The sequence below is a fragment of the Dendronephthya gigantea genome, unplaced genomic scaffold (assembly GCF_004324835.1).
Source record: "Dendronephthya gigantea isolate DGI-Jeju-01 unplaced genomic scaffold, DenGig_1.0 000006F, whole genome shotgun sequence".
In the NCBI taxonomy this organism is placed as follows: domain Eukaryota; kingdom Metazoa; phylum Cnidaria; class Anthozoa; order Malacalcyonacea; family Nephtheidae; genus Dendronephthya; species Dendronephthya gigantea.
In genome coordinates this window covers 1,102,180-1,118,745 of record NW_021163016.1, presented here as the reverse complement: position 1 = coordinate 1,118,745, position 16,566 = coordinate 1,102,180, and the positions used below count along the sequence as shown (strand labels likewise).

At 36.4% G+C, this 16,566-nt stretch overlaps 2 protein-coding genes across 3 annotated transcripts in view; one reads left to right on the top strand and one right to left on the bottom strand.

Annotated features, from left to right (window-relative positions):
- Positions 1-8,327: 8,327 nt before the first annotated feature.
- Positions 8,328-10,537, bottom strand: LOC114516858. Its single transcript, XM_028536448.1, has 2 exons — positions 9,582-10,537; positions 8,328-9,497 (listed from the first exon to the last, which is right to left on the bottom strand). The coding sequence occupies exons 1-2, from the start codon at positions 9,602-9,604 to the stop codon at positions 8,939-8,941; spliced, it is 582 nt and encodes a 193-aa protein (XP_028392249.1). The 5' UTR covers positions 9,605-10,537; the 3' UTR covers positions 8,328-8,938.
- Positions 10,538-11,328: 791 nt separating this feature from the next.
- The window catches only part of LOC114516613 (hydrocephalus-inducing protein-like), a 44,922-nt gene continuing 39,684 nt past the window's right edge, over positions 11,329-16,566 (top strand). For both annotated transcript variants that reach the window (XM_028536142.1, XM_028536141.1), the window contains exons 1-9: positions 11,329-11,642; positions 12,241-12,366; positions 13,518-13,637; positions 14,083-14,217; positions 14,313-14,512; positions 15,096-15,220; positions 15,311-15,419; positions 16,076-16,168; positions 16,390-16,516. In XM_028536142.1, the coding sequence (XP_028391943.1) occupies positions 11,484-11,642; positions 12,241-12,366; positions 13,518-13,637; positions 14,083-14,217; positions 14,313-14,512; positions 15,096-15,220; positions 15,311-15,419; positions 16,076-16,168; positions 16,390-16,516 (1,194 nt within the window). In that variant the 5' untranslated portion in view covers positions 11,329-11,483. The remainder of the gene's footprint in view (positions 11,643-12,240; positions 12,367-13,517; positions 13,638-14,082; positions 14,218-14,312; positions 14,513-15,095; positions 15,221-15,310; positions 15,420-16,075; positions 16,169-16,389; positions 16,517-16,566) is intronic.

Below are 16,566 nucleotides of genomic sequence, written 5' to 3'. Positions count from 1 at the left end.
ATATATATATATATATATATATATAAATATATATATATTATATATATAAACACATATATATATATATATATATATATATATATATATATATATATATATGTATATATATATATATATATATATATATATATATATATATATATATTATATATATATATATATATATATATATATTAATATATATATATAATATATATATATATGTATATATATACACCCGTTTGCAAAAACGTTGGCCGCAGATAGATAGATAGATAGATACTCGAAATTTAATTAGAATTGCATATGTTGTGTAATATGATTGAAATCCCATGCAAATGTGATTATATGCATTTCTAATTAGACTTCGAGTATCTATCTATCTATCTATCTGCGGCCAACGTTTTTGCGAATGGGTGTATATATATATATATATATATATATATATATATATATATATATATATATATATAATTATAATTTTTTATATATATATATAATTCCTATAATTATATGTGCATATATATAATTGTTTAAACAATTTATTAAGAAGTAATTATCAGTAATTAAAGACCATGCAGAAAATACGGGTGTCACGAACACGAAGTGTCAATAACTTCAATTCACCACGTCTGGTGTTTCATAAATAAACTTTTTACATAAATATATTGAATCAAATACATCTTGTAATATATTATGGGGTACAGCCCCTTCCTCAGAAATGTTCTCTTCCTAGTCCTAAGGCCTATTATTTAGTAACAATATATCATTTGCATATATATACATAAATGAACCTTAAGTTTCCTCTCTCACATTTAATGCTATAGGATCTATCCAAAAACTTTCCATCTCATTTGGTTTATTAAATTAATATCAGTAACATAAATTATTTCAACACTTAAGTCGCCTAATCCTTTATGTCCTTGTTAAAAAAATGTGCAAATAAACTCTGACCACAAATCCCTCCCTGACCCTTGGCAAAGCGTAACAACGAACTTTTATGATTATTAATAAATCTCAGTCTAAATGCCGTATAACCGTATTACCGACGTACTATAAATGCCTGTCTTAATTACAACTTATCAAATAAATCACCCCTTCCGAATCACAATCAAAGGCATGATCTATGTGATAAACTCCACCCGTTGAAAAGGTACCAAATTTAGTCCGCAAGACAATATAATTACACACTTGGCAGCGCTTCTTACTGTAATATACATAACTGCTATTTATAGATAATTAAGCTTGGACAATAGAATTAGAACTGATTGACAGTTAGAGACAGACAATAAGATAGAAAGGGTAGGAGAGCGAGAAAAGGTCAGAGCACATGAAAAGTAATATATATAATATAGAGAAACAATCGGAGCAAGGAGTGAGATCATTATATTGGCGACGAGAATGGCTGAAGGACAAGCCGAGCCACAAGAAAATATCACAGTAAATACGCAATCGGTTTCGCTACAACCATTGCCAGAGTTTAATCCAGACGCTGATGTTGGCGAAAGCTTAGGCACGCGCTGGAACATTTGGATCCAAGATTTCGAGATGTTCATCCTCGCTAGTGGGATTACGGATGAGAAAAGAAAACGCGCATTGCTATTATATCAAGCTGGCAAACGGGTTCGCGAGATATTTAGACAAATACCTGATACGGGAGACGCAACTGATTATACGAAGCCGCGAAAACAAAGCTTCACGAATACTTCCAACCGCAAGAAAATCGCCGATACGCAGTTTACCGCTTTAGACAAGCGAAACAAGAACCGAACGAAACCCTTGATCAATTCCATACACGATTACGGACGTTAGCACAGACTTGCTCTTTCCACAACGCAGATTTTGAAATCGAACAACAAATTATTACGGCTGGGTCATCTTCACGGATTCGGAAAAAGGCATTAAGAGACCCAACATACGATCTGAAGTCTATACTCATCGATGGTCGCCGTGCCGAGATGAGTACATTTCAAGCGCGAGACATCGAATCAAAAGACACAAATACAGATCGTGTTAACAAAGTATCATCGAAAACAACATCGGAAACGTGTCACAATTGCGGTGGTACGTATCCTCATGAAGGACAATGCCCAGCTAAAGGTAAAGAATGTCGGAAATGTCAAAAGCTCAACCATTTTGCTCGAGTGTGTCGAGGAAAGATGCAACGTCAGACAAAAGCTTTTCAACATGAAATGAAACCGAAACAGAAATACAAACGACCACTAAATCCACTAAATGAAGTTCAGAGCGAGACGGACAGTTCTGACAACGAATATTTATACACAGTTTCTAATGACAAGACCCCCAAAGTCAATGTTAAAGTATGCGGACGATCGTTCAAAGCTACCGTAGACACAGGCGCAACGTCAATGTCATCGACCGAGGTACATATGAGAAAATACCAGGAATAGAATTAAAGAAAACGAACATAAAAGCGTTTGCGTATCTAGCAAGCCAGTAAAGTTCATTGGCAAGTTTGAGGAAGCTATTGAGACTCGCCGTCGAGTTGCAGTGGCAACTTTTTACGTCGCAGAAACGACAGACAGCGGAAATCTAATATCAGCAACAACGGCAGAGGAACTTGGCCTGGTAAGTTTTCATCTTAACAAAGTAACTGAAACAAAAGATCGTGAACTCCAAAATATTCTAAACAAACATTCAAAAGTTTTCCACGGGTTGGGTAAACTCAAGCAAGAGAAAATCAAATTAAACGTTGATAAAACAACAACACCCCGAGCACAGCCACAACGCCGAATTCCCTATCACATACGTCAGAAGGTCCAGAACGCGATAGAACAACTAGAGAAAGACGATATTATTGAACGGGTACCAGAAAACCAACCTACACCTTGGGTATCGCCAATTGTAGCAGTACCGAAAAAGAACGGGGACGTTCGTATATGCGTCGATATGCGCGCTGCCAACGAAGCTATAAAACGGGTACGACACCCTATTCCAACAGTTGAGGACATCAGTTTTGAGTTAAATGGAGCAACGTGTTTTTCCAAATTAGACCTTACACAGGCGTATCATCAGCTAGAACTACACGAGGACAGTCGTTACATTACTACATTCAGTACACACATCGGTCTTTTCAGATACAAAAGGCTGAACTATGGCACCAATGCAGCTGCTGAGATTTTCCAGTACACTTTACAAACCCAATTGCAAGGATTAGTCGGAGTAAAGAATATAGCTGATGACATTTTAGTATATGGCAAAACACAGAGAACATAACACAAACTTGAATAAATGTCTAAAACGAATCTCCGACAAAGGACTACGCTTGAATCAAGCTAAGTGTAGCTTCTTGAATGACAAACTGGAATTTTTCGGACAAGTATTTTCCAAAGACGGCAGCAAACCTGACCCCAAACGTGTAGAAGCTTTAAAGAACGCGCCGGTACCCAAAACCATTTCTGAAGTAAGAAGTCTCCTCGGCATGGCAAACTACAGTGCCAAGTATATTCCGAAATTTGCAACCATTACAGCTCCATTGCGCCAATTAACGAAGAAAAATACACCTTTCGTGTGGACCGACATTCATCAGAACGCATACAACACGTTAACTTCCACCTTAGCTTCAGCATCGTGCATGGCATATTTTGACAAAAATAAAGAGACACTGGTAACGGTTGATGCGAGTCCAGTCGGCATATCAGCAATCCTTTCGCAGAGAAACAAAGGAAAAGACGACGAGAAAGTAGTGGCATATGCGAGTAGAGCATTAACAGAAGTCGAACAAAGATACTCCCAAACCGAGAGAGAGGCGCTGGCTATTATTTGGGGAGTGGAACATTTTCATCTATACCTGTACGGAAACGAATTCGTTCTAATCACAGACCATAAACCACTAGAAGTAATCTATGGCAACAGAAACTCCAAAACATCAGCAAGAATAGAACGTTGGGTGTTACGCTTACAACCTTATGCTTTTCAAGTAAGATACAAGCCAGGAGCTAACAATCCGGCTGATTATCTATCGCGCCACCCAACAGGAAAAAGCTACAAACAGCAGAAAATGACTGAGGAGCACATAAACTTTATTGCTCGCTCCAGTGTTCCGAAAGCACTGACGATAGAGGAAATCGAAGAAGCAACGAACAAGGACAAAACCTTACGAGGAGTTCGGGCAGCTATAAAGCTCAACAAGTGGCACTACGAAGTAGTCAAGCCTTATAAACAAGTAAAAGACGAACTTACTGTGACAACAAAGGGCGTGGTTCTTCGTGGTTCTCGTATAGTGATACCAGAATCGCTACAGCAACGTGCGATTGACATTGCGCACGAAACTCATCTTGGCATTACCAAAACGAAATCATTAATCCGAGAAAAGATTTGGTTTCCGAATATTGACAAAATGGTGCAAGCAACAATCGAGAAGTGCATTCCTTGTCAGGCAGTGGGTAAAGCACCACCACAAGAGCCAATATCAACGACAACAATGCCAAAGGGACCATGGGAAACGATACATTTGGATTTCTACGGACCACTTCCTTCGGGAGAATACCTTCTGGTCGCAATTGATCGCTTTTCCAGATATCCCGAAGTGGAAGTAGTACGCTCGACTTTCTGTGGTCATACCCAAATTAGATCAAATGTTCGCCCGTCATGGCATCCCAACAACTATCAAGACAGACAATGGACCGCCTTTCAATAGTGCAGAATATATAATCGTTATTTGACAGCTCTTGGAATTAAAGATATTGATTCAACACCTAAATGGCCCCAGGGCAATGCAGAAGCGGAAAGATTCATGCAGCCCCTTGGAAAAACGCTACGAACCGCTCACATTGAAAGAAGACCCTGGCAGCAAGAGCTACATCGTTTCTTGTTACAGTACAGGACAACACCACACTCTTCCACGAAAGTTCCACCAGCGGAATTACTATTTAACCGTACAGTGAAAGGAAAGCTTCCAGAATTGAAAAAGCGGAACATTGTTAACAAACACAATATTGCCAAAAAGAATGAAATGGAGAGACAGCGATACAACAAAGAATATGCGAATGAAAAAAGAAACGTAAAAGAGAGTGAAATTAAGATAGGAGACTATGTCTTAGTTCGTCAGGACAAGCAGAACAAATTGACTGCGAATTACAACAAAGTTCCATACGTAGTCACACACAGATCACATTCACAGGTTAAAGCAAGAAGCAAGAACGGACACGTTATCACACGAAATGTGTCTCAGTTTAAACGCATACCAAAACCAAGGGATGATACGGACAGTGATGACGATAATGAGAAAGAACGTCATCAAAAGAGGAACAATACCATCACACTACCAGCAGCAACAAATGTTGGACATCAAGATCAAATACCGACACGACGATCGAGCCGAGTCAGAGGAAAACCTGATAGATTTGGACATTCAGTATATGATTGAATTATGTTTTGTTAAATGTTAATATTGTTTAAAAAAAAAGGGTGATGTAATATACATAACTGCTATTTATAGATAATTAAGCTTGGACAATAGAATTAGAACTGATTGACAGTTAGAGACAGACAATAAGATAGAAAGGGTAGGAGAGCGAGAAAAGGTCAGAGCACATGAAAAGTAATATATATAATATAGAGAAACAAAATATACAGTTGTACAAATCGGAGCAAGGAGTGAGATCATTATACTTACCACACTTAATAATGCCTGTACCTGACGTTTCAATACTAGGTAACTTAGATCTGACTAGATGATCTTTAAGGTTCCTCGGTCTATACAAAAACATAACAATGGTTTTTCAAGGAAAACCTTAAAAAGATCCGATCACATCTCAACTATACCCTGCATTTCCTGCAAGGTGACTTTTGAACAATTAAGTGGCGGATTAAAATCCAGTACCAAACAGACCCTATTGTTTTGACCCTTACACCGATCAGACGCAATTTGATTGTCACTATTTCTAACCCCATTAAATTTTTTCTCAATAACTACGATCATAGCCTCTCTTTTAGATGATTACAACATCAGTCTACCCTCCAAAATGTCTTCCGAACTACAATGAAAATTTTTGTAAATATTCTTGCATAACTTCTGAAGATGAATCAGATCTGATTGATTCACAATAAAGTCATTTCCTGAGTGAATATTTTTTATTATTATTTTTTATGTCCTTTACGATCTTCAATTTCGATTTTGGTTTCATTTTTCTTATTCCAATTCTTTTCAAATCTCTATATGCATGTATAATAAGAGCCGATTTTCCAAGTACTGGAGGTTGCAGTAATTCTGTCACAAGTCAGATGTTTATATAAAATTGCCAGTGAACTAAAATCCTTTTGTGCCTTGAGAACAAGCTGGATGTTTCGTTAAATTTCAAGATTTTGTCCTCTTCAAATATCCTGTGCAATCCTACCACCTACAATTCCGCATGCAAGTGCCTCCGTAGGAAGTTTCAGGGCTCCTCCTACGATGGGGTATCCCTCCCACGCTATTGTGGCAAACTGCCACATCTAGAATACATTTAAAAAACATTTCACTATCACGAAATTTTATTCTAAAACTGCCAGCTATAGCTGGAAATTTAGTGAGGAAAATAAGCAAGGAAATAAATCAATAAGGAAAATAAGTAAAGTTGAGGATAAATATAATAATAAGGCCCTTAAAGATAAATGGGGAAAGTTGAAGTGGTGGCTTTGGCTAAGCATTTTTATCAGTGATTCGAGTAGAGGTCAGCCTCAAATCTTTGACTATGCTTCAACGCTTAGACTGTACAGAAGTGAATAAATGATACGACATGGCACATAGCTCCTACCAAAGGCTGTTTTCCACTTACGCGTTTTTTATACGCACGTACACGCACGTGAAAGTCTAAATCCTTACACATGTTACCTTTGAAAAACCTAAGTGAATAAATGGAAGGAACTTAGTTTTCTGCTTATTTTAGTATGCATTAGTTGACCTAGATGTTAAATAATAAAAATTGAAGAGCATTTAAAATTTTCCGTACGTGTACGTGCGTATAAAAAACGTGGAAAAAAACGCAGCCCCAAACAAAACAAACGCGACAGCTAATTATCTAACTGATAGAGACTAGAATTACAAATTGTAAGTGGAATGCTGGGAGTGAATACACGTAGTGCCTTTATATATTTCTCATTACATGTAGTTACGTGTCCTGGAGACCGTTCAAATATAGCAGTCCGTTGAGCGAACGATATTGCATGGACGTTTATTTCCCGTTATAATGAGTGAGTTTCATCATCATCATCTAGGCCTATTGCGCCAATGAGGCGCACGGGGCCTGAATGAGTGAGTTTACATTAAAACAAAACGTGCCATTTTTTTGTTCAAAGCCGCCAGACAAAGGCGAACCGCAAACCGCGGTTTGACGTTTAGGTTATGGCATTCGACATTTGCGGTCCGCGGTTTTAAACACTGGAAGTGTGTGTCAATTTTGTCTCGTCTCACACGCCAGCCCTAGTGTGCATGTTTAATGTTCATATTTTACTTTCACTGAGCAGGGTGCCGGACTACTGGATGAGTTAGCAAAATAATATTAACATAATCGCTGTTTTCTTTGTTTTAAACAAAGAAATCAAAGGACCGTCTACAACCACGTTTGGCTTCTTTCTTCAGTAATCTTGCAACCCTTTCACTAAGGGTGACTTTCGAGCGCCAATTAACAGTTTTCCACCGAAGTTTTTTCGCCCTATTTTCTGTCTATTTGGGAGAATTTGACCGTAGCGGATTCCTTCAACCGGTGACAATTGAAAAGAAAATCAAGCATTAACTATTCCGTTAACATTTCAGTCTACAGTAAATTTATTGGCACGGCGCGGCTAAAATGGGCACCCGAACCATGGACGACGTCAATCGAACGTTATTTCAGGGGGACCCATTTTCATATATAAAATTATATTCTAACTGAAGCGCTAGTATTTAGCCAGTTTTAACTTACTTTCGGGTATTACGTGTTTACCAGAAATTTATAATTCCTCTTAACGAGTTTAAGACGCCGATCAAAACTACGACGCGGACGTGACATAAAAACTGCTACTAGTATTAATTTGTTTTACCTACGATATGACTTTGTTTATGAAAAGGAGAATATAATTTCCATCCCTGTTAGGAAACTGTGGAAATTGGAGCAATCATGCCTGCATGTCTGATGTCAGCGTCGTAGATAGATTTGGCTTAGCCTCCTCCGCAGGCATCTCTTATGCGTTAATTATATTAGGTTAATAGGCATGGGTTAGCTGCATGTGTCATGGAAGGTGAGGAAAAAATCCTCTATATTTTTTCTCGCTCCCCGACACGGCTAGCCAAAGTCAACCATGCATATTTTTAATACATATAAGAGATGCTTGCGGAGGAGGCTAGGTTTGGCCTATTTATACATTTGACTAAAACTGCAGCGTCATGATCACGTTGCACATCGCATTTTAGGTGGATTGTAGCACTATTTGGTATTCTATCAGTATGCAGCACCCCAGGTGAGAAAGCTAAAATAAGCCAAGATTATGAATGCCTGAAACAGTTTTCATACCATTTTCCAGCTAATTCCTAATTTTCCTATCAGATTATGCGATTAGTCGAGCTTGTTGTTTTGATAATCGAAGTGCAAACACGCGAATTTTGTTTGTGATACTGCGCGATCAAACACTAAAGAAGCGTGCGATGTACTTGAAAATTTCCGCATTTTTTTTTAATGTTCAATATTTGGAAGTGATTTCGCTAAAATGCTTAGCTTCCTTAGCGGACAATAATAGAAGTATTTCCTCAAGTTCTCATTTCCAGAATGATCCCGAAGTTTTTGAATCAGTCATATTAGAAACATGATGAGAATATGTTATTGACTATTCTTAAATATTTAATGTTGCCTCTGAAATTTGCATATTAAGAGCTATACGCTAACAAAGCTTTCTATAGCTATTATCAATAATTCAATATCTCGTCATCATAAATCTATGTTCGAACATGCTGTAAAGCCAATATTTAAATATAAATTCAATCTCAGAAGAATTTCATCCACCTCGTAACTATACTCTCCTTGCATTCGCTATAATCTCTGATGTCCCGGGCTAATGTATTACTCTGGAAAAAGTCTGTCGAATCGACAGGATAGCTGCCTCTTCTGCCTGTCATAATCTTAGAATAGTTTGATATATCTACCATATCATGTCCCGTTGCATCTTTCTCACGGTCCCCGTCGTTTTCCTCAGCCAATTCCAACTGGGATTCCCCTTCTTCGATTTTATCAAGTTTATGCTTATCAAAAACGATATTATCTTGCTTCGGGATTGCTTTAACGCGTAGCATAGGATCTCTCGAATTGCACTTTCGACACTTTGTCTGTCTTGGACTTTGTTTACATCTGGTCACACCACTGGCAGGTCTGGGCCCCGTCAGACCCTCGTGAATGCTGTTTGGGTATGAATTTCTACGAGCCCTATCTTTATGCCGACCGAACCTTGTTCGTAATATTGCTTCGTCGCTTTCTGTAGCCTGAAATCCCTCCAGGTTTTCGATTATAGTCGGTAAGAAACCACATTCTGTCGGATCAGACCGTCTTCTGAAATTTTCGTGGAATGAATCGCTTTCATTAATTAAATTTGTAACATTACACTCGCATTTGTTACTGACAACGTCCACCTGCCTCGTGTATAGTCTCTCCACCATTTTTCCAAATCTGTTGTTGTTGCTTCGCTACAGCTTTAAGGTCCACTCGCATCCGCTTGCATATGTCCACTTGTATATTCTGAATGCCAGACGGCCACGCACATACAAAAAATAAGGAAATAAGATATAGTATGACACCTTGGTTCTGGAAGGTATCAATCAGCAATGTTTCTAAATTTCCTTGTTTCTTGTGATTACGTCCTGTTGCTAGTTTCAGTTCGTCATCCGCTTTCCAGATGGGCTTTCTTGTTGCCAGAGATTTCGGACAATATTCTGAGTGGCAAGATTGACTTCGAACAATAATCAATATCTATTTTTACGTAATACGATAAAGCGCGGTTGGTGGTCGTTGAGGCTTTTAAGTTTGCTTTCGCAATGTGTGTGAGCCAACAGAGCTTTTCAATGAAAGTTAAATAAATAGAAATACAATCTACACGACGCCACAAAATGGCCGAGTATAAGTGTGATTCAAATGGAATAGGAAACGTTCATCAACGAATTTTATGGCTCGCTTATTATATTTGCATAATCATATAGTGACTGTCCGCATTGTCAGTGGAAATTTGAATTGACATTGCTCACATTATTTAACAAGTGACTTTAAACATGCATATTAAACATGTATATATTCATAAGTGAAGTACTAAGGGAAATATTTGAAACATGTGTTTAGCGCTAGGAATTATTTCTAATTGTGCTTCCGAGTTCCATGCTTGGCCTATCAAATCTGGGCCTACAGTAACCTATTCGGTCCAATTATTTTACTATAATAACAATTATTAAATAAGAATGATTTGTATCAGATTTGTCTCATGACTATTGAATACGAGGATATTCACTTCAAGTAAAGCGAGCAGTATTCCTAGGAAATCATTCAAAAATCTTTTACTTTGTCAACTTTGTACTTATGTACTTTGGAATAATACTGTGTACCACTTACCTATCTCTCATTTATAACATAATTCCCATTCCAATACCATGTCTATGAAATATCCGAAAGTGCATACGGTTTCGAAGCGCATGATTAGTTGGTTACCTAGTTACCAGGCCCAATATTTTTGACATATAATCCGCATATTTATATTAATTCGATAAGGCATTATACAGCGCCAATATTTCACACTTGCCACATAAATTTAGCACGAAATATATAATCTTTCTATTTCAGTACTAATCTATTTGATAGCTAATCTTTTTACTTCATAATAATGGTGCAATCGCTAGTGCCAAAGGTATTGTATATTGTCCGTCGACGAAACTTTCACATGCGTTTGCTAATAGCTTACTAATAGCAGTTCTAACTTTGCGTCAGCACACGTAAGTTGACAGGTTTACTTTTTTTACGTCCCCGCGCAGGCTCAATCTCGTTCCCGGAGCTCGCAATCCAGATTGCCGCCATCTTTGAAGATACAGATCCTTATTTGTTTTGAACGTTTGATTCAGAAGTAAAGACACTAGAAATGTCTAGAACTATGTAAAATACCATCATTCGCTAGTTTTTATTAAAATTGAACGAGAAATTCAGTTTCGAACGAGTCAAAAACTAAATTAAAACTTTCTTGCTTTTATTTTCAGTGCGCAGTGCATTCCAGGTTTTATTAGGAAGACCTGCATCATTGCGAGGTTGCTCAGCAGCTCTGACTATTGCTCTGACCACTGACTCTGACTCTTCAGTGAACAAAAAGTACGCATTGTTAGTGGGATATTTTTTTCGCGATAAAATGATTGTAGTCATTTCTATGGCAACTTCACAAGCTAGAAGATTATAACAAGGATTTCAAACTAAACAGTGAACATTTATTGCAAAAATATGGATAGAAAACGGGGCAAAGAAGGTCCAACGTAGTTTCTGGGTTGTATTTGGTCTAATTTCGTTATTATGGCGGCCAGCAATGCGCTGGCAAGCCAAGGATTGCCGCTCGAAAATGGTGGTGCATCATCGGTGAAGAAACAAAATGGGAAATTATCCCGTGTTCATTGCCCAGTTGTCATGCCAAGAAACCCAAAGTTGATCCGTGGTGAACCATTAGAGGAAAAGGTAATATGAGTGTGTCTTTTAGGACACTGACATTTCTTGCTTAATCAAGTATTTGACTTGTCGAGTATTATTAAAATGATTGTGTTCTGACAGTCAGTTTAATAACTATATATATATATATATATATATATATATATATATATATATATATATATATATATATAAAATATATATATATATATATATATATATATATATATAAAATGTAGATCGATGCATGTTCGTACTACAAAACTATACTTTTCTACTGTATATAGAAATGCAGTGCAATTTTGTTTACTTATATTTCATAACCCAACAATGTTTTTACATGAAAACTACAGGCATGATACAAAATTCACTGATAATTATACAAAATTCACTGATAATAATACAATTTCCATCACAATTTAATACAACTCTTCTGATATTATATTGCATGGTTAACAACATCAAAATTAACTTTTTACTGGAAGTGATATTTACAGTTCAGATACAAATATGCAACTATTTCATAGGCATTTCTATCATATTTATATAGGAGTGGGATTCTTAAATGGTTTAATTTCCTATAATGTATAGCTAAGTTGTGTCTTAATTCATATTATATACATTTCAGCAAGCACCCTCGGCATTTCTTGCCGAGATGCAGCTCACAACAGATGAAAAATTAAAACGAACTTGTGAGATGAGGATACCACAAATTATAGAGCTCTTGGACATGTCTGAAACAACACATCAGAAGGTATTTTAATATATTGTAAGAATTTACACAAAATTATGGAACTTAGATCTATTGTAATAAAATGCCTAATAAAATTGGTAAGCCTTATTTATCTTGGTAAGCCTTATTTTTGTCCTGAATTTAATATGTACATCATTTAATACGTACATGTAAATCTTTGACCTATAAATGCCAGTGGCATAATAGCATGGCAGCTAGGGCCAAATAATTACAGTTAGGTATGTAATAATTATGGTAGGCGTGTGAATATTCATATATTCTGTATATGCACCACTCCAATTATCGCATCTAGTTCTCTGCATATTGCATTTATGGATATATTATTATCATTATAGCTATGATAATGTATAAAGGGGTGCATTGATTAGGTTAAGGGGCTGCATGCCCCTTCTTAAAATTCCCTGTCAATGATGAGAATTGGTCAGCAAAGCAATTAAAACAATATGACTTCAAAATCAGTTATCCAATTGTAAATAGTCATAATTTTCATTCATTTGTTAAAGTGGAGGTCAAGTTAGTATATATGTAAATAAATGGTTTGTTATATACATTTTGAACATATAGAATTAAAGTAATTCCGAAAAATGATAGCATAATACAAACTTTATTCAATCTGTATAATTCAAATCAAAAATGATTCATCTTCAGCAGAATATGGTTTACGTTTGTAATATACAGAATAAAATCTGTATATTGCTATATTGTATATTGTCTCTGTATAATATAATCTGTATATTGTATAAAATCTGTATTATGCTATCATTTTTTGGAATTACTTTAATTCTATATGTACTAAAACTAAATCAGCTAGCTGGTAAAAGATTACATTTTGAACCTCATTAACATCTTAAAATACAATATGTCATGTCTGGATGGGTATCTATTACTATTTAGGTTTGCTATACTTTTAACTAGAGGTTAATTGTCTCTATATTAGAGGCGTTCACATTGTTATGAACAGAGCCAGGTGATGTGTTGACTTTAACTATCACTGATCAACACTTCCATTTGTTATTAATGCACTTATATACAACATAATATAATATATCCATCTCCCCATCATGATTTATTAATAAAGTTGCTAATAATAACTATCATTTGGTAGTGTTTCTGTTAATTAATCATTTTTTCTATTTTATTCCACTACATAGTTCACATCATTAGAAATTGATGAACCAATATTCCAACCATTTCCATCCGATATTGTGTTTCAAAACTTTGAACCATATGAGACATATCAAGTTCCATTGAAGCTGAGAAACAATGATAAAGTAAGTGCTGTATTACGAGTTGATTACATAAGATTTTAGCTCCTTAACATTATTTTGAACTCAGGTCAGCTAGGGGTCAATGAATATGTAACATACAATACATTAGATGAAGGAAACATCAATTCACCCCCCCCCCCCACCTGCCTGACTTAAAAATTCTTCCTGAGGTTAGGGCTGGATTGAATATGAATGTTAAAAGAAATAAAGCAGGAATCAATTATAAATGTGGTAGATAAAAATAACAACAACCATGCATATATAAAAATAGACAAAAACACTTCCAGACGTTTTAACCAAGGATTAATAAGAGGGTACTGCACAGTATCATTTATTCTTGAGGATTAGGAAAAAAAGTGCGCAAGGAACAAAACCACTTTTAGAGTTTCGAGTTGAAATCCGTCTGTTGATCCCAGTCACCCATATGCTAATTTTGCGTTATTTCCAGGTCGCTCGCCTAATTAAAGTCACCGAGACAGATTCTCCGTATTTCAAAGTGATCAGCCCTTCAGATGTCGGCCACAAAGTTGCTCCAGGGATGGACAAGGTGTTCATGTTGCAGTTTACCGCTGACCAGAAGAAGGTAGTACAGGAATATTTTCCAGCAGGATTGGAAAGGAACTTTTGTAGACAGACATAGCTTTAAATTATGACATTTACATATTACCTTTGTTTTAGGACTATTTTCATGAGCTGATATGTGTTACAGAAAGAGAGAAATTCATAATCCCTGTAAAAGCTATCGGTGAACGTGCTATAATTGACTTTCCCGATTCAGTGAACTTTGGCAGCTGCCCCGTTAAGGACATGACGACCAAGACCTTGTTTGTGAGAAATATTGGGAAAAGAGAGGCGAAATTTTCACTTTCTTTGAAAAGGTAAAAGAAAGCAACCTCGCGAAGACACGCTGCGCGGCGGGAACTTCCAAAGCAGTAGCGTGGCCAGAACGATAATTGTGGGGGGGGCATATTCATATTTTCGTGATACGCAGGATTAATTTCTTTTCAAATCAATTGTCTTTACAGTCTTTTAAGAATGAGTATATGAATATGAAAGACTTTTTTAGGAGTTCAATGCTAGGGGCACATTGATGCATGTCTGTAAACATTTTTAAAGTCTGTTCACACGATCCAATTTTTTCAGATGCAATCTACTTCTGACGTATGGAATGTAGTCTGTTATGCAGACAGCAGCACTGCATTAAATGGCTTTAGTCTATAAAATTTGATGCCTATAAACATTGCAATAGACTATAAAACATGTATTAAAGTTAATTTGATGCAACAACATTGGATCACGTGAACAGACCTTCAAATAGTAACTATTTAAATATGGGATATATACCCTGCATGCACCGAATATGAACCCTTCTATTATCGGGCGTATCCTGTTACAGAGTGAATTCATTTTATTCTGTAAAGAAATAGGCAGGCCGTTGACAGTATTCTGATCTGTTTTTAGGCCATTTTCCGTTACCCCTAACAAAGGCAGTTTAGCGGTTGGTGAAAGTATGCAGGTTCATGTCGAGTTTAAAGCATTAAAGACCGGAGATTATGAGTGTAACATGGTCTTACATTACGATACAGGTAAAAGCTTGTCAGTAATTCTGTGAATGAATGCAATGGTATATATATTTTTATATATGACTTAGTATAACTTTTATCGTTTTCTAACAGGTGAAGATGTGTACATCACTCTATATGGAGCCGCAGTTGATGTTAATGTCCGATTGGATAAAAGCACTCTAAAATTAGAGAATACGTTTATATCGTGTATATCACAGAGGTGAGGGGTTGATCTTTTTAGTGGTAAAGAATAACAGAAACGTTGTTAGAGTTGAAGAATCATAGAAAAACTGTTCGAGTGTTAATTAAAAGATCACAGAAATGTTGTTCGAGTGTTAAATAGTCACAGAAATGTTGTTAAAGTGAGAAAGAATCACAAAAACGTTGTTAAAAAGTCATAGAAATGTCAGACTGTTAACGAATCACAGAAATGTTGTTCAGTGTTAAATAATCACCTGTTGTTGTTATGTTGTTAGAGTGTTAACGAGTCAAAGAAATGTTGTTAGAGTGTTATAGAATCACAGAAATGTTGTTAAAGTGTGAAAGAATCACAGAAACGTTGTTAAAAAGTCATAGAAATGTCAGACTGTTAACGAATCACAGAAATGTTGTTCAGTGTTAAATAATCACCTGTTGTTGTTATGTTGTTAGAGTGTTAACGAGTCAAAGAAATGTTGTTAGAGTGTTAACGAGTCAAAGAAATGTTGTTAGAGTGTTAACGAGTCAAATAAATGTTGTTAGAGTGTTATAGAATCACGGAAATGTTGTTAGAGTGTTATAGAATCACGGAAATGTTATTAGAGAGGGTTAAAAAACCACGGAAATGATGTTTAAAGTGTGTATCATGTAGTAAAACCTACAATTTCTGCACCCTAGAACTATCCTTATTCACAACAGAAGCGAGCACATTGTAAATTTTCGTTGGACCAGATTTGCAACATTAACAGAAGAACTGCAGCATAAAGAGAGGTCTGTGGTCTTGGTAGTAGTGTGACATTTGCAGCATATAACAACATTCGAAGATTGAGTATCAAGCTTCTCCTAACGCATCAAATTTCACCATTTTTGTGTATGATCTAGCATTCACTTCTGTATAACAGAACATCTACCCGTCCGTCCGTGTGTCTGCCTGCTTCTTTGTCTGTTTGTCTGTAGCTACTCTACAAATTATCTATATTTTCCTATTTTAGGTGCAAGCTGGATCTCAAACGGGAGGAAGAAATGGAAAAAGACGTTTTTCTTATGGAATGTGCGCAAGATGTCACCATACGAGATCAAATGTCGATTCTTCAGAGATCATTTCAGACAAGAGGCCAGGTGGGGAACAGTTATCATACTCGCTGCTGTATTCCTCGGCTCTCTGCTAG